The sequence below is a fragment of the Ambystoma mexicanum genome, chromosome 12 (assembly GCF_040938575.1).
Source record: "Ambystoma mexicanum isolate Mex_15411 chromosome 12, UKY_AmexF1_1, whole genome shotgun sequence".
In the NCBI taxonomy this organism is placed as follows: domain Eukaryota; kingdom Metazoa; phylum Chordata; class Amphibia; order Caudata; family Ambystomatidae; genus Ambystoma; species Ambystoma mexicanum.
This window is the reverse complement of record NC_090936.1, coordinates 629,788,742-629,812,072: the sequence shown is the minus strand read 5'-3', so window position 1 is coordinate 629,812,072 and position 23,331 is coordinate 629,788,742. Positions and strand designations below refer to the sequence as shown.

The 23,331-nt window shown below is 46.0% G+C and overlaps 1 protein-coding gene across 1 annotated transcript in view; it reads left to right on the top strand.

Moving 5' to 3' along the window:
* The window catches only part of AASS (aminoadipate-semialdehyde synthase), a 950,357-nt gene that overhangs the window by 83,483 nt on the left and 843,543 nt on the right, over nucleotides 1-23,331 (top strand). The window contains exon 2 of the mRNA XM_069629092.1: nucleotides 18,403-18,620. Coding sequence (XP_069485193.1) covers nucleotides 18,411-18,620 — 210 coding nt within the window. The 5' untranslated portion in view covers nucleotides 18,403-18,410. The remainder of the gene's footprint in view (nucleotides 1-18,402; nucleotides 18,621-23,331) is intronic.

The following is a 23,331-nucleotide window of genomic DNA, read 5'->3' as shown; positions in this document are numbered from 1 at the left end:
CAGCCAATTGCATTGCATTGGACCAAGAAAACGATCCCTGCAGTCGAACTCCATCCAAGCGTACGGTAGGTATAGCCTGCACCACATCTGTGGCCACACGCATGGCCACCCATCCATGCACCCTAGCACGCAGCTATGGCTATGCTATTCCGGTCTAACAACACACATAGCCATCAACACTGAAAACCCCTGACATACCTCAACACATCTGGCATAAGTATACAGTGACAACCAACGAAAATAAAATTGGTCTAGCTGGGCACACATCGAAGCTTCAGCACTAGCACTCTATCCTAAACCACCAAGCGCCCCCACCCACGTACCTGCCTCTGGGCTGCTTACTAGAGCCTAGACAGCCCACCCAAGTCCTAAGCCGGGAAAAATGCTCACATGCATCTTTTAATCTAAACTCTTAGAACCTCTTACAGATGGACTGCTGTCACTAAGGGCGTTCCAAACACAAAGCGCATTGAGCCATACAAATGGTGAAAGGACGCTATATAAATTACTAGTACAATACAATACAATGTTCTGTTTTATACTGCACATTTGCTCCCTGGCGGATCTGTTAAGCAAGAGGGTAAGGTGTGGGTGGTACATTGGTAGGACAGAGCGGGGTAAAAGCGCAAGAGAGCTGTGATGTGCTGTTGGCAGCTTCAGTTCAGTTTACACCGTTCGCTGAGCATAGGCCATAAAGTGTGTGGTATTCTGCTCCATAAGCCAATAAATTGTAGTTTTATATAGTTGCGCTTTTTCCTGAGAAAGAAATGTTATCAGTGTACGGTGGTGTGCCAATGTGGGCGCATAGCTGGCATTCTGTTCCATAGTCTTTCTCACTCGGACATGCACAATTGGTTTTGTAATCCCATTGTATCCAAATTGTTTTTAATCTGTGTACTTAAAATGATAAAATATCTTCTGATAAAGTCTAACTAATTTCAATTTTCTTTAATAAATCTTTGCATTCCTTACCTGAGGTACTTATCATTAATACGCTCCTTACTTTTATGAAGCAAGATGATTTTCTGCTGTCATCATTCGAACATCAAGAGCCAAAGCACGTCTTTTAGCCAAGATGTTAATGGATGTAAATCCTAGGCTAATCCGATAGTATTCCAGCTGTGCTCCCTGAGCTAGGCCGTATAAAGTGCACCACCATTTGCCTTCAATTGTATTGAAGGCCCACACTTCACTCATGTTTTACAAACCGAGCTATTTTAAAATGGTTGTTCCTTCTTTTTCGTGTAGGCCTCTATGGGAGGCCACAAGCTAATTCCACCATAGACAATATCACATTTTTAAATAGTGGATTTTATTGGATTTACCTTGGTGTATCAGCCCTTCCAATGTAATGCGCTATTTATCATCACACGAAGATAATTCTAATTATTCACGTTGTCCATTTCTTTCTCTAAATACTAATTACAATTTCAGCCCCTATTATTTTTAATAAACACAATTATTTTGGTTTGATGTGCATTAATTCTCAGCCCAGGTTCTTTTGAGTAACTGCATCTTATTAATACCTGATTTGCAGACCTATCATACTATGCTTGTGGGGTAAATAGACAGCCCCAGAATGTCCAGGTTGGAGAGCCCATGCCAGGCCATACGAGGAGAGCAACGCTGGCTTGTGCAACACCCATTTGGAATAAGCAGGCCAGTTCAAAGCACTTCTTTTACAACATGAGGCCTGGTGAATGAGCGCAAATGGGCCTCTCCCCATTTTGTTAGAATGTACAGGCTGAAGAGTGTGACTCAGAATTCTAATATTACCAGCATTGTCCAATGGATTGCAAAAAAAAGACATGTGGCATTGCAGATGCTGACTTCGTGTAAAAAGGGAAAATCCTCACTTTGACAGATTCAGAACTACAACAGTGCACATGGAAAGAAAAGATGAAGGGTGCATGTATCTGGTGTTTTCCCCACTGAACTCAAAGTTCTGTGCCTTCTGATAATTTGAACTTTTGGCTGAGGACCTGCAGGAAAAGCGGGCCTGGTTCAGTTAAAAAATGATGAATTCTGATACAGATAACATGACCAACAAAAATCACCCTTGAGGTCAAACCTCCCCATAAAATTGTGCATTAGCTCTGACCAAAGACCTTTTTTAAGCTCTGGAGGGGAGGGCAGAATCACATGGACTAAAAAGCTAGATGTCCCAGTCATGCGGTTTGGAGGGAATGAAACTGCTTGGGTTTGATCTAAATGTGAAACTGGAGGTCCCATGAATATGTTGCCATATGTTTAACATTGAACACATTTTCATAAACAAAAAGAGCATTGTGTTTCCCAGAGCTCACCCCGGACTCATTTCAAAGGAGATAAAAAGCCAGTTGAGACCATGTAAAAATAAAATGTTTATGATACACACAAAGTTATGATCAAAATTATGATTCTGGGATTTTCATGCATCGAGGAACTGGATGAATTGAGAGTGATAGATGGTGAAATTAATGTTGGAAGTATGTAGTGTCAGAATTGTAATTTATGGCGTGGCCACAAAGTGTGAAAAAAAGATAGGTCCTCCAGGAAGGCCGTTCCAAAATAAAATTAGAATTTTCTGACTATCCATAAAATGTAGAAGTAGAAAAGTAGAAATATATATTTGTTAAAGGGACTTTATGGCTCAGGTAGAACCGAAAAACCTCAAATTCGCCAGTTAAGGTCAGCTAAGCAATCATAACTCGCGCCACCACTGTTGGGAAGAATATATATTGTGTCTTCCCCTGACCACCGTCCCCTCCATATTGGTGCTTGGTGCCTATTCCCTCATTTCCCTCCCCACCTTACGTTCTAACCTCTCACGTAAAAGAACATTTTCCAAAACAAAGGTTCCTTTAGGAACCACCTTTCACAGTTCAATAATGGAACTAAAAAAAATCTTTTAGACTCCATCTACTTTACCTTTCTCAGTAATGTACATAGACTTGGTACATTTTTTCCAACATTTCCATTAGCATTTTGTGTTATGAATAGTGTGACGTTCATCCCCCATTCCTGGGACCAGAACGGGGGATAACGTCCAGCCCAAGTTATATTTTATTTTATTTTTTTTAAACTTTCTTTATTGACATTATGCATAGCAACAGTTCCAACATAGCACCCATCCCCAACCAACCCATCTCCCCCCTCTACATGGCACGTGAGTCAACACTACCCCGCAAGGTAGACCTAAGCACATAACCCATAAAGCACATGATGCGCTAACAAAAGGTATTCGCCATACAATAGCCAGTCCCCAGAGTCCAAGCCAACCAAAAGGCAGGAGGGGCCACAATCCAATATGATCCCCCCCCCTCCAGTATACCAATCATCCAGAGGCACACAGCGGTAGTAAATGCCATGCATTATGTGAGCCATTCAGTCTGATGATAATGTACTCGGGAGCTCCTGCGACTCACAGGAGCCCGACGCTCCATCGCTTGTTTGGTTGAGGAGAAGGTACGATGTATAGGCGTCCCACATCTTGGCATCCCACGCCTCTCCCTTGCATCACACTCCATCGCACTTCCATATCCTTGCAATATAGTGTCCTGAGACCATTGAGCAATCGTCGGGACAGTCCTCCTGACCCACCCCATAGCCACCCTGCGCTTGGCAAGAATCAGCAGCAGGCTTACCAGTTTCCGGAACCCTTTCGGTTCCTGAGCAGTGTACCCCAACAATCCCACGACTGTGTCCGGAGCCACCCGCTGACCTACGATCCCCGCAATCACAGCAAACACCCCACCCCCCCCCAAAATCGATCAAGTAGTGCACATTCCCATGCCACATGAAGAAATCCCGCAGGTTCATACCCGCACCTAATGCAGGCTGCAGATCTTTGGGGGGAAGTACTGATGCTATTGAGCCGGGGAGTAATAATAGTGATGCAGGAATTTAAAATGAATGAGCCTAAAATTGGAGTTAACCGCCCCCTTTCTAGTGCCTTCACAACAGTACACCCACACATCCTCTGGTATCTCCCTGCCCTGCATGTGGTCAACCTTACATGTCAGCGTATCTAACTTCCCATCAAGAGATTGTATCCCAGTCTGCAACTGTGCACACATGGCCTTGATATGCCAAAAAGCCACCATGGGGTCCGCCTCAGACTTCGAGGTTTGCAGAACAGGTGTATCCATTAATGCCCCAATGGCGGTAGTCTGAGCAGGCACGGCAAAGTGTAACTTAGGCTGGTGCTTGCCACTTTTACCCACCTTCGACATGGTCCTTCAACACGAGTGGGGGGGAGCAGGGGGCCCCAAGCACCAGGCAATACCTCCCAGTCAACGGTTCTGTCCAATATTACTTACGCCCCCAGGGAGTAGCACCCCACGTTCCGGACCCAACCGGTCTCCAGGGGCAGGGGCCGCGCCGGGTATCACAACCAACTCAACAGTGCCAAAGCCCAGACCTCCGGAAGCCAACGCCACCCCACAGGCACAACCCCACCGCACTAACAGGTAGGTAAGGACCCCTCCGAGGGGCAACACCAGTCCGGCACAGGCACCTGCGCAATTCCCGTGTCTGGCACCAAATATCCAAGCAGAGAGGCCAGACGCGCCTCCCCCCAGGCTCCAGAGACTGTCACCGGAGATCCACAAGGCACTGTCCTGAACAGCATTTAAAGCGGAGGGGGGCCGGCGAGATAAAGCCACACATCCGATCAGGAGATTCGCCGGTCTTGCCTCCCCCCCCCCCCACCCTCTGCAGCCAGCCGGCAGTTATATGGAGGATGATCTCCCTTCCGAAACGATCCCCGCCAGCTCCACAGGGGCACCTCTAACTCCCAGGCACCTCCAGCACCCGCCCGGCGCCGCCTCCACCCCTCCACCCCCCCCCACTCCCCGAGCGGCCCTAGCCAGCGGGAACCACACAGGGGATCCCTCAAGGAACGCCGACTGCAGGACAGCAGACATCTCCAGGAGACCCCTGCTCTGCCTCGGGTCTCCTCAACTCACCGGAGTCCCGCCGCAGGGGGAATTGCTGCAGCTGCACCACGGGTCCGCCTCTCCACACAGCCACCGGGCGGGCTCTCTCATCCGGCGCACACGCCGGAGCTCACCAGACAGGGCTCCACGCCTCCCCCTCATCGCTCCACCGTTGGGGGCCAACCAGCCCTCCGCCTCCGCAACCGGAGCTCCTCCGTACACCAGGTCCCCGCGCCACGGCCACAGGCGCTGCCAAGCAGCCCCTCCTCCACTTCACGCGGCAGGCCCCAGCCACCAAGGAGCGCCGCCCTCCTCTCCCAGAGCGGCTCCGGATCAACGCCTCCTTCACTCCCCCAGGCTCGACACAGCCCGGGATCGATACACGTGAGCAGGTAGCTTCCGTAGAGCAGCTATCTGCAGGATGGGCATCCAAATGTTTGTGGGCGCTGGAGAGCTTCACAGACCCACGGCCATATTGGTCGGGCTCTCTAACGCCCCCCTGCCCAGCCCAAGTTAAGTCTGTGAGCCCTGATGTATGCAGGCTTAGGCGTGTTATAAATAAATAAATACATAAATGGGGGCTCTGGACCATTATCCTCCATTGCTGCCCCTGCAATGGCGAATAAAGGCTATTAGCACACCTGGTTCCCAAAGCGGGAACCCGGGGTGCTAAACATTTTTCTAGATGGCCACCATGGAAAGAGAAGGCAGGGCTCCGTACAGAGCCCCTCTCACCTTTCTATGGTTGCCTGCAGAACCCTACGACCATATTACCACAAGCATAATTTATTTTCCCTTTCAAACCTATTCTACTTTCGAATAACTTTACCACGTAGCTGGTCCCAGGTGGACATGGCCACTTTAACATAATTTTTCGTCCCTCGTGGTCATGGCCAGCAGCCAGATTGTCTGTCTCATGACCTTATACCATGACCCATGACCCGGACAATCTGGCCACTGCCAATGGCCACAGGCTATACCTCAGTCACCGAAGGTATATCACTATTTTTTTTTGTACCTACATTATGACCCTTGTCAAAAAATAAAACACGGGCACATTTGCAAAACCATGCTTTAAGGTCCTTGCCAATGATCCTTACACGAGTTTGCTTGAAATCCACCCATGTTTTATTTTTTCAAAAGTGTCAAAATGTATGTACATACAATAGTCATGTAACTTAGCTCCCACTTGACAAAATCCATTCAGTCTTTACACAAACATTAAAGGTTGGGTCTATAATCTTTCTCAAAACATTTGTCAACATTCGTCAAACAGCAACAAAGTTATAAGCAATCTAAAAATGTTGAGACCACCCTCTAATTTTGCCCCCTCTTGACAATCCCACCAAACTTTAGAAAAAACATTTATATCTCGATCTAAAATCTTTTTGCTAACTTTTGTGTAGATTCGTCAAATGGCACCACATTTATAAGCCTTTACATTATTTTGGGGTGCTCCCTCTTGACAGAATCCCACCAAACTTTGCAAAACTATTCAGAATTAGGTCTAGAATACAATTCATGCAGTTTCATTGAGTGGAGCCAAAGTTATAAGCCATCCAAAAACTGCTTTTCACCAACCCTGTAATGCAGAAATGGGCACAGATGTCCCAGGACATCTGGAGTGTTCGCAGAATTTCAGGAGATGAAAAACACCCGTTCTTTGGCTTCTTATAGCCATATCCCATCCTCATCACCTCCCACCTCCCCAGAGATTGTTGAGTTTGACAAGTGCAATGTTGCGTTTCTTTTTTTCTACCGCTGCAAAAGTCTGCGAATCCAACCTGGCGAGCGTTTCAAGAAAACTAATGCATTTCACTTTTTTCCTCCATTAAATCAGTGTGCGTGCCCGATGTCTGCCGACTTCACGTCGCCCGATAGGCCAATCAGATGATTGTCCGCGGACTGATCAGGGAAATGGCTCAGCGGACCGAACCCAGATATCACTTGTTCTTTTGACTTCTGTTTAGCCCGTTCTAAACTACTGGACAGATTTTCACCAAATTTACAAAAACCCGCTTTTGGGACCAAGCCGCCGCACCTGCCGCAAACTTTGTGAAAATCCGTCCAGCGGTTTGGGCTGTAGGCGTGAGCAGTTTTTTTCCATTATGTCTATGGAAAAAAAAAAGTTGGGACCGCCCTATAATTTTGCTCCCCCTTGACGAACCCTCACCAAACTTGCCATACAAATTCAGAGCGGGCCATTTACTTCATTTGTAAAGTTTGGCGAGGATTCGTCCAGGGGGAGCTAAGTTATAAGCCGTCCAAAAGGTGCTCTTCCTATGAGTTGAGCAACTTAACCATGAATACAGTGCCGCTACCGCAGGCCCTGTAATATAAATATTTTCGGAGGCTTGTGGAATCTGCTTAGATCACATGCTATGCATAGACCGACATCTAGCGGAGGCTGCAGATTATTACAGTTGTTGTTTTCGAAACTCGAAAAGGGACGTCGACAGGGCGTGCCAGTAATACTATCCCTAGTGTGATGTCCAATGTACCCATGCATTTTGCCCTTTACACTCTTTTCTCGCCTGGCTGTCATTTCTTTTAACTATGGAAAACACTCAATTTAAATTGTGCCCTAGTTTTAATAAGAAGTTCCCCATGGTAGACGAGCACCGGGTGTGCAATCTTTTGTCTAGCATGGGATCACGACGAGGGCCATTGTTGTCTGCAAGCTCTTCAAGCCAAAGACGCTCTGCGACCGAAAGACAAAGTGCTGGGGCCCATCACGCCATGCAGGCCGAGTCTGCCATGGATGTGGAGGGGGCCTCAAGTGATAGCAGTGTCAGTCTTTTTGGCCGGCGAAGGTGACGGGGGACCGTTAGATTCCCAAGTGCTAACCCCAACCCAATAGACAGGTCGGCGGCTCTGTTCCGGGTACGACACCCGGCGGCGGTAGCACTCACACTACTCACAGCACTAAGCACATAGCCAAAGGGCAGAGAATCGATGCCAACGTCGACCAAATGCCTACACACAGCGTCAAGGGGGAGGTCCACCAAATTCTTATCCTCTGGGCACTCGAGGTCCTGATCACCACACGACGGGCCCCGTAAGTCAAAAGACAATACAGATGCCATGTCCAAACCCTCTGCCGCACACCGGAAGACAAGGCTTTGGGCCGATACACTTACGACCAAGCACCAAGAGCTCGGGATTATTCCACTTGGTGCAAATGCATGTCCTTGAAATCCTCCCTAAGGCAAAACTTTCAAATAAACACTCCTCCAAGAGCCGCCCTCACAAGGAGAAATCTAGCACACCTCACAGGGAAAAACACTCTGTTCCCCAAGAGGAAGGGACCTTAACAGAGACCTTGAGAAACAAGGGCCAGCCTAAACCTCAGTCTACACCTCAGATGGATTACACCTTAATACCCTGGGATCATTCCAATTTCAGCAGCATGGACTGCTGAAGACATTGACAGGGTTATGACAAGAATGACATTCATGGCTAACTTCTTTGAGAAGAACACACAAGCTATCAAAAATTTCCAAAACACGCCACCAACGACTGACGCGTCTTCCTCCTAGCTAAGATATTGATCTACATGATCTAAATGCAGACACTGAGGACAATGATACAATACAGGAAGCAGACCAATACTATGATGATGATGATGATGATGATGAGGAAGAGGATGTATACAACCTGACCTCTCCAGTTAACCAGGACGCACCAGTGGCGGATTCACCAGTTGACAATCAACCACTGTATAACGATATGCTAATGAAGGCAGCAAAGCCCTTTCAAATTCATACCCAAGAGACTCGGCTAGATAAAGATTTTGTGGAAGATATATTGGGGAACAGGAAAGACGACACCCAATGTATTACAATCCTTCAGTCCATCCATAGGAGGATACAGCCTTCTCTGGAAACCCTGACCCAAACGCGGACAATCAACCCATGGATTGGAAAAACTCTTCTGTCCTGCACCCACGGACCCATTCATATCGGGGACCTGCTAAAACCGGACACTCTTGTAACCACAACTCGCAAGATGGTCGGTGCACCTTTAGCCTCATCGGAAGCGCCTTGTGATAAGGAAAGTAAAAAAAATGATACACTCTAGGGAGAAACGTGGCCACTTCAGCAGTCTTTCAAACGAGGATTGCGAATAACCCAACACTACTGGCAAGCTACAACTGCCACAAGTGGGACGAGGTGGCAAAACTAATAGCTTCAGGTCCTGAACCCCTCAAATCGCAACTGGCCCTAGTAGCAGCAGATGGCAAGGCAGTATCCAGTTGCATCTTGATAAATAACTTGATGCCGCAGACAATGCCGGCAGGATCATTGCGGAATCATTAAATGCCATGCATGGCTACGCCAGTCTGGTTTCAAACATGAAACACGGGCAACACTCCTTAAAATGCCAGTGGAACCCAACGTCTTGTTTGGGAAGGCTGTGGAGGATGCATTAAAATCCACGAAGGAGGAGTATGATACTCTAAAATCTCTAGGCCAGCTAATAAGCCACCAGACCAAAGAGGCCGAACCAATTTTCGTCTGTTTCGTGGTCAAAGCTCACAAAGGGGTTCAGGTTATGGACAAAGTCGGGGCTCATCCTGGGTAAACACCCAAGGACAAGCCTTGCAAGGTTTCCAGAGGGTCAACGTCGATCTTGTGGCTGGGGGAGGTCCTCCACTTCCAGAGGTGGAGCTACGCCTCCAAAACCATGACCACCCGCTTCAGGTCCCCTCCCATGCCTCTCCAGGAGGGTGTATTTCACACTTCACCCACGTATGGGAGGGAATCGCCACAGAAAAGTGGGTGCCATCTACCTTAGCGGGGGGTTATTGCTTGGAGCTAATCCAATCACTGTCCAAACATCCCTGCAACAAAGAACAACCACCAAGGAAGAACACATCCTTCTCGAGGAGGTCACAGTACTGTTACTCGAGGACCTGGCGTCCCAACAAACCATGTAAAAAAGGGTATTTATTGAACTTACTTCCTTGTGCCAAAGAACGATCTAACTATGCGCCCAGTATTAGACCTACGTCCTGCCTACACTTATGTAAAGCCACCAAATTTCCGCATGACAACGCTACAAGAAGTAATCGCTCTGCTAAAGCGGGGGGACTACACTGGATATGAAAGATGCCTATTTTCATATTTCAATGTTCCCAGCGCACAGAAAACTCTTGCGTTTCAAGATGGCAAATGAGCGCTACCAATTCAAGGTGCTGCCCTTCGGAATAGCGTCTGCTCCAAGGGTATTCACCAAGGTACTGGCAGTGGTGTCAGCGCACCTGCGCAGGGAGGCAATCCCAGTGTAGCCCTACCTGGATGACTGGCTGATAATAGTGGAATCAACCCACCTTTGCAGGCAAAACCCTTGAACCATAAACCTTCTCTTCCAAATGGGCTTCTCAATAAACGAGAACAAAATCAAGCCTTGTGCCATGCACAACTAAACAGTTTCTAGGTGCTGTCATAAACACAGAAGCAGGCTTACTCTTTCCATCAATGGAAAGAGTTCAAAACATGCTACAGCAAATACCTCGGTATCAAGCCGGTCGTCAGGTAAGTGTACTCAAAGCAATGCATTTGCTAGGCATGATGGCATCATGCATTTACCTGGTCCTGCATGCACGTTTGTGCATGCGCCCCATGCTGGAGTGGTTGGCAAAACAGAGGTCTCAGGCAAGCGGTCAGTGGGAAGATCTAGTGGTCATTACGCCAACACTATTGGAAAATGTACACTGGTGGACAAAGGAAAACCTGTTTAAGGGAAAACCCTTCCACGATTCGGTGGTGCAAGCAATCGTTACAACAGATGCATCACTCTCCGTTGGGGGGGCACATCACCTTCACCACACAGCACATGGTCTGTGTACTCGCATCACAGCACAGAACCACATGAACCTGCTGGAACCTCCGGCAGTATTCAAAGCGCTTCAAGCATTTTCGAAGCTCAGCTGACAAATCAGTCGGTACAAATCCTAACCGACAGAACCACTGCAATATTCTACATCAACAAGCAGGAGGGTACACTCTCCAAATCTGTCCAAGCTATCACAGAAAGTATGGAAATGGGCACTCCCATCTTCCCAACATGTTCCAGGGGTACTCCACACTAAAGCAGACTCTCTAAGCAGAGATCCCCTACCAGAAGAACACGAGTGGTGACAAGACTCAAATGTCATAGACCACATCTTTTTGGATGGGGTTACCCCACGCTAGACTGGCTCGCTATAGGAGAAACCAAGCAATGCCCAGGCTTCGCGTTCAGGTTTTCCCAACCAGACTCCAAGGGGAACGCCCTATGGATGAGCTTGTCTGGGAAATGTGGTTATGCGTTTCCCTTAACTCCTCTAATGAGCAGGGTGGTGAACAAGATTCACAGAGAACAGATGACGCTTGTTCTAGTTGCTCCCATGTGGGCAAGACCACCATGGTATCCACATCTGCGCAAACTGGCGTTCTGCGATCCCATCAAACTCCTGTGCCAGACCAATCTACTGACCCAACACGGGGGAATAACAGTTCACCCTCAACTTCACTCAATGAACTTGGCAGCATGGCTCCTGAGGTCATAACGTTTGGACCTCTAAATCTACCACAGAAGTGTATGGATATCCTCAAGGAGGCACGTAAACCAAACACCAGACAATGTTATTTCAACAAGTGGAGGAGATTTGTAATTTAGCGCCAGTCTAAACAAACCCCATAGAATGTACTCCATATCCAATTCTTAACTATATGCTCCACTTGTTAGAGTTGGGGTTTGTATTCAACTCTATAAAGGTCCACCTGGCGGCTTTATCAGCTTAGACCACCTCCTAGAGTAAGGTATTGTGGTGGAAAGTTCCAGTCATTAAGGCATTCATGGAGGGAATAAGGAGACTGCACCCTCCAATTTCAAATCCACTGCCAATCTGGGAACTCAAAGTAGTACTCGCAAAGCTCACGGGACCCCCATTTGAGCCTATGCATAAGTCAAGCCTTAATCACCGGACATACAAAACTGCCTTCTTACTGGCTATTACTTGCATAAGAGTTAGTGAACTGCAAGCATTGTCAGTGCAAGATCCTTTCTTTGTCATACACAAGGATAAATTGGTTTTACGTACACACCATAGGTTTTCACCGAAATTAATTTCCAAATTCCACGTTAACCAATCCATTGAGCTACTGCCCTTCTTCCAGAGCCCCAAGCTTGGCTGAGAAAACTCCATACAGTAGATGCAAGGAGGGCTGTCCTTTACTATGTAAACAAGACCAGACCGCTTAGCGAAACTGACCAACTGTTTGTCTCCGTAGCACCAGGCAGAGAAGGAGACCGCATTTCCAAAAATGCCATCTCCAGATGGATAGTCCAATGCATACAACTAGGTTATTCATTATCAAGCAAGATACTGCCTTTCACACACAGAGCTCACTCCTCAAGGGGTACAGGAGCTATTTTGGCTTTTATCGCAAATGTCCCTCTAGACACCATTTGAAAAGCAGCTACATGGAGCACAGTACACACTTTCACACAGCACTAATGCATTGACACTCATTCCAAAGCAGAAGCACAGCTGGGACAAGTGGTTCTAAAACATCTATTTGCCACTGGACCTTCTCGCAACCCACCACCTTCTCCTAACACTGCTCCCTAATCTATGCATAGCATGTGATCTAAGCAGATTCCACAAGCCTCAGAAGGTATCCATTACTCACCGTAATCGTATTTCTGATGCTTGTATATGCTTAGATTCACATGCGCCCACCCTTCCTCCCTTGGAAAGAAGGTGCATGGATGTTTTTATGAGCTTTACCTGATCATATCTGCTTTACTACACCTGCACTCACGCTACACTTCATGCTTCCTCATGTCAGAAACCAAACAATCTGAGGGACCTCGACGCATGAAGGACCATGGGTACAGTGGATGTCACACTAGGGATAGTATTACTGGCACAGCCTCGACATCCCTTTTCGAGTTTCAAAAACAGCTGTAATACTCTGCAGCTTCCACTAGATGTCGACCTACGCATAGCATGTGAATCTAAGCAGATACAAGCATCAGAAATAAGATTACGGTGAGTAATGTATAATATATCATATTTCTGATGCGTGAAGCTGCAGAGTATTACAGTTGTTTTCGACACTTAAAGGGTTGTCGACAGGGCATGCAAAAGAATGCTGTTCACGAGAGGTGGAAAATTGCTGTATTATCTAAAGCAGCAGTCAGATAATCCTAACTATCCCACTACATGATGGGATATTGAGTCCTAAATCCCATACACTGGGAATGTTAATCCTGGCCACCTCGTGATTAGTGAAAATAAAGCTCTTAACTTTTTGCATTAGCACTGTGACGTATATTTCCATGATTTTGTATCGCACTGGACCACCTCTCCACATAAATACATCCTTTATAACACAAGGTACTGGGAGGGATACATTATAGATCAAAACGAGGGTGGAAGCCTTGGGTGCAAGATCACCAAAGCACAGAATGTGTGGGTCAGCGTGACTGTATTTCTTTCTTCCTTCCTTCCTTCCCCCTGGCACCAGACCCAGACCCAGAGCCTCCCAGGTGCATGCCACAATGATGTAGTAATAGTCTTAGTGTAACATAGCAGTCTCAAAACTGTAATTTACGAGGAGCCTGACCTTCACTTCTTGGAGAGATGAGCCCAGCTGACCCGCGTGGAACAGACAGACGGCAGAAAAGAGAACCAATTGTAGCCTGGCATCCCCCTATGGAGCAGGCCCATGCATAGGATTTTGCCAACCAGCAACACTAATTATTACTGTGTTATGATGACTATGTACTGCCTTTTTAAGCTTCTGCGTGTACTAGGTTTGACCCAAATGTTCTTGAGCAGCAGAGTTTTTTGCTGATACCTTGTTGTATTCTGTACAATTAAACCGTTATCCTTGCGAACAATCTCTTGGCCTTTTTCCTTAGAGGGTTGTATTCCTTTCTGCACTGGACTAGGGATAACATGGGACGTGTATAAAATATCGATTCATAGTGAGGTGGACTCCTTGCCCCAGGTGTGTTGTGGGGGGTATTGGCAGAACCAGCATGGATATATTTTCTTATAGTATCATTACTGGCATTATGCGGAAAACAGGAGTATGTTCTTATATGGGAATACTGACACATATTGGTGCAGCCAATTTGGAAATGTATGGGCACAGCCAGCGTGAAAATGTTTTTTTACTTGTACATATTGTGGGCAAAGGCATCATGAAAACCTGTCAGAGGAATGCTCCTGTGCACATCCGTAACTTGCATCTATTGAATGTATTTCATGAGTTACCCTACAAAACCACATTGCAAACTGTTTGCCTTTTTTACCCAATTTTTCAAAAAGGTGTGTGGTAAAATGCACCATTTTAACCCATAATTTCAAAAACATTCTCGGGGGGGGGGGGGGAGAACCACGCTTAATTGGTTTGGGCTCCCCCCGCTATGCTCGGGTTGCTTAGACACATTTGGGGAAATACTTAAACCCCTCAGATTAGAAAATTCAGCACCTGCCACTAAAGATGATTACCCCATGTGAAGGCATTATGAAGTAGACTGACCACTGAATTAGAGTTTTGGGCTATAAACATTTTTCAACACAAAGCAGGTTGTGAAAAGGCCTAACTTGCCTTATACTAAGGTGGGATTTCCCAACCTAAATAAACTAAGGATAGTCTGCATCGGGAAGTCAAATTAAAAGTCTGTCTGGGTCCAAAACCTAAGCTTGCTCTCACAGCTATTTGTTCTCAATGTGAAGGGATGTCGGCGTCAAAACGAGGTTTTCAAATTAGAGTTCAGGGCTTCTTCAAGCTCTTGGTTTGGAAAGGGTTACCCTTCCCCAAGGTTCAAGATAGTTCACAATGCAACAGGGTTCCCTTCCCCGAGCTTTCAAGTATTTCAGGTTTTCCAAAATACAGTTCTTTGTGATACTTTCCAGCTCTTCTTGTTTGGTCAACTTTCATCAATTTCACAAAGTACAGTGCCTTACTTTCAATTCACACCAAGTTTCCTTCATATTCAAATACAATCTTCTTTGCAGGTATTTTAAGTGGCTTTCCCCTAGGTGGGTGTCCCCGGTCTAGGCGCAGTTGTAAGACCACACCGTCTACCCATTACAGGTCACGCAACCGACACACCAGGCTTGCCTCTTCCTTGTATGCATGTCGCCACTGTTTCAGCTCTATAGTGGCACTTGGGTTATTACCATTTCGCATCCTCATGATGCTTTGCTATTGTTTGTTTTGCCACTATTCACTTGTTGCACTTTCAATTTACACAATTGCTTTATAGCATAGGATTCCACCACTGCGTTCATTCACGTTAGTTTTAACAGTATTTGCTTTCATTCAAATCGGTATTCAAAATGTGCTTATTTTCTTGCTTGTCCTTTTATAACTCTAGACAAGGGATTTTGCTCGGCTCCAGGTTAGCCTTTTTTACAGTTCGGTATTCACAAAAGCATTCAGATTTTGTTTAGTGTTTTTTTTTTTTTTTTTTTTGTTTTTTTTTTTGCAGTTTCATGTCATGATTATCAAAAGTATTTGGCAAGTTGACTGAGTTCAAACTTGACCGGCATTCCTATCAGCCAAATGTTCTCTCGCTTACTCGCTAGTGACCTGACCTGCAATACCCATGCAATCTAAACCATAGCATCCCGTAGTCACTCGGGCTACTCTGACTCGCTGGGTACACTTTTTCCAGGTGCTCCTCTCTGCGACAGCATGCCTGTTGTGGCTGTTGCTTCTCCAGGCTCTGCATGCATCTCCTCCACGGTCTCTGCTGCCTCTACTGTACGGACAGCAAGTCTCTCTGTCTACAGGAGGTATGCAGACCAGCCCTGCTTCCAGAGACCTCGACTGCTCCCGCTATGATTGGCTTCCACTGCAATTACTCTGCAGGTCGTAGGCACATTGGGCACGTGTCTCTCTGGCTCCACCTCCAGCTTCAACCACAAAAGTGATGGGTGGAAGGTTTTGAATGAATCTGAACCACTGCCATTGCTCTGGGCAACCTTTCACACCACCGTTTTTAGCCCAACTGTGCCATTGCAAAAGGGGTCCAGCCATATGCAAATCAGTCGGGTACTGCCACCAATGGTAGCAACCCAGCCCGAACTGCTAGGCCAGGTCCCCTCTGCACAGAAACACAAGCAACCCCAGACATGTTTCGGCCTTGTCACCTCCAGGTTCTTCAGGAAGCGTTTCACAGATGATTCTATTGGCCTTACCTGAGCGGGCCATTTATACCGTCCTCTTGGCTTCAGATGCAGGCAATGTTCACATAACGATCTTGGTACTCTGCTTCCTTCCTTCTCTTCCCAGCCCCAGAGTGGTGTCTATTGGTGAAAGGTTTTTGGGGTCAGGGGTGAGGTGGGGTGGGGTGGGGCGGGGCGGGGGAGAGATGGAGATGGAGAAGGGGTTGACAACCGCCTATATAGATAAAGTCCTTTGAAATGGTGGACTCATTGTGAAGGGGGAATGAGGGATACGTGCCTCACCCAAGGTTGCCTCGTTTTCTCTCCCCAGGTCTTCTCCAGACAGGTAGTCCTCCCTCGCAAATCACCCCAAGGGTCAGAATCCGATAGCAACAGTCCTTTCCTGGCCACCTGCGGTGGGGCGGGGGGGGGATATATTGGAGAAAGAAGTGAAGTAAGGACACCCTCAGATTCCTCACACGACTCTATGCTCATGGAACTTTAAATCCCAGGATCCAGGTCTTTCTCCTCCGAAGACTCGCCCACTTGTTCCCTGTCCTTTTGGTGTTTACAGCCATGTCCTCGCCATCGCTACAGCCACGTATGACTCCCACCTGAAAGCCTTTGCTGAATCCAATAGTGAAATCTCATGGCTCTCCTAGAGCAGGGATCTACAACAGTTGGCTCCTCAGATGTGCTGGACCACAACTCCCAAGATTCCTAACAATTAAAAATGCTGGCTTATTAGATCATTGCATGGGGGCAGATTTTGAAATGTGTGGAGCATAACCTTAATGGCCTTTGTACTGAAATATGTTAGTGAATTTCCATGTTCTTTTCTCATGGTCTTGAGTTCTGTATTACACCTAGTTCTGTATACCTTGACCAAAAAAGAAATCTGCTAAATGTAATTGTTTCTTAGAATTGTATATGTCAATCGGGCCTAATGGCATGCCATGCCGGTAGTCCACTTGGGTCATGGCAGCTGCCATCATTGCTTGCAGGGCATTGCCTAGAGCCATGTCTGTGGTGCACTGTCTTATTGGTGCTATCCACAGTGCACAGCCTGCAGGTAATGCAACCATGCACTGATGCATGATTTCTACCTGCACGAGCCTGCAACTGTGTCCTTGGTGCTCTACCACAGCTGAAACTACCCAGAAGGCATGTCCACTCCATGCCGATCAGGGCATATTTCCCTATACTCCTGGCCCACTACTGCGACTGGCACTAGCCTACCTCTCATTCTCTTCTTTTCTCACCCGCCTTTTCTTCCCCCTCCTTTTTAGTACACTTTCGATGTCTCCTCATTTCCTTTTTCTTTTGTCCCTTTCCTTGCATTTTTCTTTTCCCATTGCTTTTGCCCTCACCTTTTCTCTTTTACCCTTTTTCTTTTTTTAACCCCTCTTTTCACCCCTTGCCCCTTTTTTTCACCCCTTGCTCCCTTTGTTCCTCTTTCGCTCCCTGACCCCCTAGTTTGCCCTTTCCGCTCCCTGACCCCCTAGTTTGCCCTTTCCGCTCCCTGACCCCCCTAGTTTGCCCTTTCCACTCCCTGGTCTTTGTTTAAAAAAAAAAAAGCTTTATAAAAAATATTTTTGGAATGGGTGTAGCAGATAGGTAAATGGAAGCCAATGATAAAAGCCTCTGGAAAGTGTGCCTATCCTGTGGTAATACTTTCATTTTGGTGTCGTGTATGCCAACACAAAAATGCCGTATTGAGGTGATGGGATAGCTAAAACGTTACAGATACTGTGCAAGCTGGGTCTGCTACTCGTGGGTGAACGTATGAAAATCCATGGCACCCAAAGTTGGGCACCTTCGTCAGTTCTTTTTTGGTGTCGCGATAGCTTTCCTTTTTAGATGTTTAAAAATCGGGTTGGACTCAGGGAACATCTTCGATGTCTAAAACTGCTCTTGCCAACGGTTAACGGTAGGCAAAGTACATTTAAAAATTATCATCAAACCTTACTGAGCACTGCTTTTGTAGTTTCTTGAAGAGAGCAGATTGCCATGGATTCCAGTGCCAGGTTTCCTGACGGGATTTCCAGACCGCCATTTCAATCCGTATTTTAAAAATAAAGTATCATAATGTCTAAAAGCAGATATAAGGATGGTTGGTAATTGTATGAATTAAGTTATGTAATATGTAGTGACTACATGATGGTATTGCTGGTTTTATTTATTTATTTTTGCGTGTACTTGTGCAATTGATTTTCTGACGGGTTCACGTGTGGAATTTGCAAAGAGTGCAATCGCGCTTTGAAGGTGCTTGGCAATGACTCGATTGCGTGTTTGTGGTGTCACTAGGTCTTACCATGCTGCGAGCGTTCGGATGCAGGAAGGGGGCATCTCTGTCCTCGAGCGTGAGGCGCCTTCATCACAAGGCTGTGCTTGCGATCAGAAGAGAAGACATCAATGCTTGGGAAAGAAGGGCACCCCTGGCTCCGAGACACGTGAAGGAGCTCACACATCAGGGGTTCAAGGTGGTCGTTCAACCGTCAAACAGGAGAGCCGTCCACGAACAGGTAATCCATATGTTTGCTTTTTAAACTTTGCACATTAAATGCACTGCCTTGTAGATTGTTTATGCATTTTAAAGATGTGGAGTCGATTGGTTGCAGTGCTTTTTTATTTTTATTTGATTGTGTCCTTTCAGTGTTAAAATTGAGAAACTTCACAAATGTACTAGAATGTATAACCATATTAACTGATTTCCTAAAGAAGGTCCCCTGCAGTCCATTCTATAATTACAGTATAGGCTTGCTACTAGATATATCTTCACTTACTCCACTTCATCGTGACCATAGTGATCAGAACCACATGAACTAACATCATTAAAAAATCAATTTCCTTAAAATCATCATAACATTCAATTATAGTAACTTCCTAAATTACAAGCTTCTATAGTTTAAACTCAGATAGCTTACGAATCTCAAGGTTGCAATTATAATTATAATTGAAGAACCCACTACAATCCTTTGCCAGAAAAGATCATTATACAATCTGAATTCTCTTGAAGTTCTTTCAAAGAATTGCTGTGGCACCCCTCCTCCCCACTGCCCCCCCCCCGATTTCTGTCTGTCCCATACTGTCCCTCGGGCACTTTTGGGGGGGCCCGGCCTGCCCAAACTTTGCTGGGGGATGGGCCCAGGCCAAAAAAGTTTGAAGACCACTGCGCCTAGCTGGACATTGGCAGACTGTGTTTATTGGATTCTACAGATTCCAATAACGTTGCAAAACCTACACACCACAATGGAGGATTTTTCTTTACATCTGATATTTAAAATGCCACAGGTTAATATTAAATTCAGTCTGAAGCATAAAAATGGTTTCCATCACTACATATTGGGAAATCTTTTTAGGTATACCTGTAAACAACACCACTTAGTCTCGGGAGGATAGCTCAGGGGCAACGTGCTCGCCTTGGAAGCAAGTGTTATAAATAACCTGTCCTGTCATTATCTTAAAACAATATGTCTTGTGCTTAGAAATCCAATCCCACCCCCACAATTTTACTTTTGACAGCATCCGATCTCTGGACTTATGCCTCTTTACAATTTAAACCCTTTAAAATATCATTACACTAGCGGTACCACCCGTTGTTGCCCAGGTCTGTAGCTGATGTGCACGTGGGGGTCTGCTATAGCCTTGTGCATTTTTTATTGTGTCATAACTTCCTATTTTTTTTTTAAATCACAAACTCGTCAATCTCCCGGAATCGCCTACATTGATAGCATATACTGATGGCACAGGGCCAGACTCCGCTCCACCCCTGTGCAGGGCGAATGGGTGGGGTTGGTCGAATTTCACTATTGCCAGTACACAGCCTGACTGGTATGCCGACCGTGGTCCAATATTTCAGCCCACCAACTGTTATCGGGCTGGAGCCAACCCCGAACATAGACACTTTCACAAATACATATTTACAGAGATGTAAGACGCTCTTGATTAAAAAGTACATTAGCCTTACTCGCAAAAAGAGCCTGCAGAATGACCAACAGGAATTCTTGAGGGGGGAGCTCAAATCTTTCTGAAAAATAGAAATGCATAGAGATAAGACCCAGCTCATATCATTTGGCAGCTCTTGGCACACAGTTGGGCAAACATGAAACACCTCTCCATAGTCAGGCCTCTGTTGCCCCATATCATCCCTATGAAGATGGTTTCTAAACCATAGATGATTTTAGCAATAGCCATTGCATTATAATATTTTGGCACTGGTTCGAGGCTAAACCTGGAATCTTTTCATATCCCAAAGTCTGAGGTACAACATATATATATATATATTAGTGTTTTATTTGGAACTGATTTTATTTTAGTTGAGGGACAGATGGCCTGGTGCGTTTCAGATGTGAAAGGGAGAACGGTCCCCATCTTTGGCAGCTTGTACTGAGGATCGCCTGATTCGGTGCTTCTGATCGTTTTGTGTTTAAAGTGCAGTTCAAGAAGCAAACATTTGCTACGGTTTTGTAAGGGACAATTGGGCGACATATTTGCTGAATCTCTTGAGTTGTTATGGGACATTGTCTTAAAAAGGCTTTGTGAGTGATGCACAGTGTTTTGAAGTCTGTGTGACATGCCACCAGGATCGAATAACTAACTGGGCTGCTGCATTGCTCAAGGTAGGTGGAATTACCATAATCCAGACTTGATTCTACATGGCCATTGACCACTGTCGCTTGACACTATATGGCCACTGGCTATATAGCCCTTAACCACTTGAAAGTGCATGGCCACTGACCACTGTTGCTCAACAGTACATAGCCACTGACTACTGTCACATTACGCTAGATTCACATTGACCACTGTTGCTTGACAGTACATGACCACTGATCACTGTATGTGACTCCATATAGGAATTGGCCACTGTTGCTTGACACTGCCTATCCAGTGACCACTGTTGCTTGACACTACATATCCAGTGACCACTGTTGCTTACAGGGGAAGAGAGGTAAGCAAATGGCGCTTTGTGTCACCTTGTTGATTTGGACGAGAAATTACAGCTTGTTTTCCTGGAGAATAGCCAGCGTTTGTTATCGGGTGGGGGGGGGTCGAAGGGGAGGCAAGAGCTGTTGGCACTATGACTGTGATCCTCAATCACCTAGTTGGAATTCAGAGTATGATCTGTTTTTTTGGCTGCGTGAAGTTTAGGATGTTAAGGGTCACCCAGTTTTAGACCTCAAACAAGCACCTGGAGAATGCCTTGTAACTTTTCAAGCTTTCACAGAATCTACCCATCCACATCAGAATGCATGCAAAATGCAACGAGGAAGGAACAAAGTCGTTTTCCAAAAGAAACACATGAAATTATTTGTTTTAATTTAAAGTTCCTATCTAACCGAATAGTACATTCTACAAATGTTGGAAATATCGACTTAACATATTATCAAACCTAAATGTAACCGTAAACGGAACTGTGTTTGATTTTCAACTCGCCGAACAGGCTCTGACGCAGTTTCCAAGGCCAACTCTTAGAAAGGGAGACGTCGAGCACGCTGTATTGTTGACACTGCGTGGCTTACACCATAATACCTACTGCTACCTTTGGTCACTCTGCTCCGGCGCCTCAGTCAACATAACCGCGCAGTTAGCAGGGTTAGGAACTGCGCTTAGCATGCCGCACACGAGAAAGGAAGTTCAGGAACATTTCAGATTTTAGATGGTGTGGGGGGCATCACGTGATCGCTGGATTTCTAAGCCATTTGCTCACCAATCCACAAGCAATCGGCACTCGCAGCAAGCATGGCAACCAGTCCTCTTGCTTTGAACGCCGGCTCAATCTGTCAGCAACGGCCTGTGCTCTGATTCAGCCGCTGTCTGCTCCCCCTTGCTCACCCACTCCTCCCGTTCCCTCCCACTGAATCCATCCAGTGTATTAAATCCATACTTCAGCTGCCTCGCCTTTTCTTTTCGTCCACTCCTCTTCCTTTATTTTCAGGCCACTTTAAAACTAGTAAAGGGGCGCCTTCCTTTGTGCTCACTGTGCAACAGTTATTTTGGCAGTAAACATACCATTCGCGCATATTGGCCGTTTTTGACAGGGTGCCAATGTAAGCATCATCTCGGTGGCGTCGCCCCTTCTGTTAACTGCAGAGGAGCCCTTGTTAATGGCCCTTGCTTTGCTTGGCCCATTACCTCAAGATTCGTATTGCCTAATTACCCCACTGCTACATTAATATGGTCTATTGCAAACAAACCCATAAGTTTTAGACGGAATAGTCCAGGTTTGAACAAACGGGCAGCTTAGCTTGCCCCCCCAGTGCCAACCTGCCCCTTGGCAGCCATGATCTCCGGGACGGTGATCCACTGACTCGCCTCACTGTTTTTTTTCTTTATTTAAAAAAAAAATAATAATTTCATCACTCTTTCTTCTTTTCAGTAGCTGCTTTGCCTCCCTTTCGCTAGCTTCTAAAATTATGATCACCCAGAAGCTTGCAATGTGGCGCTATGTTAAGTTATCTTTGCTGGCAGTCTCCCTTACACTGAGCTAGATTTTTAATGCGAACGCTGGAGATACTGAATGTGCATGGACTGGAGTTTGAAAATATGTACAATCTGTGAAGTCGCTGATATCAAAATGCTTAAGAAAACACTTTCCAACTGTAATTAATAAATTCATGTTTTCTTTAATGGCGCGCTTTATACCGTAGACCAGTTTCGAAGCACGGTACCTTTTTTAGGCCTTACCCTCTCACTTAGTAGATCACATTTGAGGAAGCCCCCACCTTTTTCATAATGCACTTAGACTCTTTCAAAAGTGTTCCATGTGTAAGGTGTCTGAAAATATGGTTTACTCATCGGGTAAGTAAATGTACTTTGTTTGGCCTCTTCATACGTCCCCACTAGCATCTCATCAAGCTCTTGCCAACTGACTTTTCCAACTCCCTCACTTCCCGTTCCAGATTCTACCACTGGAATGAGAGAATGCTACACACCTCCCTTCCATACAATGCAGCAAACCAAAACGGAAACACATCTCAACGTTCACACCCTAACGATACACATCCAATGGAGAGCGAACACCAAAAACTATGTACAATTTTGGTTTCACATAAAACTGTTGAGGAGACATTTAACTAACATATTCCTTCAAAAAACTTGGCCTTTGACATTCCATCTTTGGCCTGCCACTCTTACACACCTCCCAATTCTCCTCCTCTCGCACTCTTCCTCCAGCCCTCATTTCCCACATAGTGCTTTCACTCGCATCGCTCACCTGACTTTTTACACACTCTA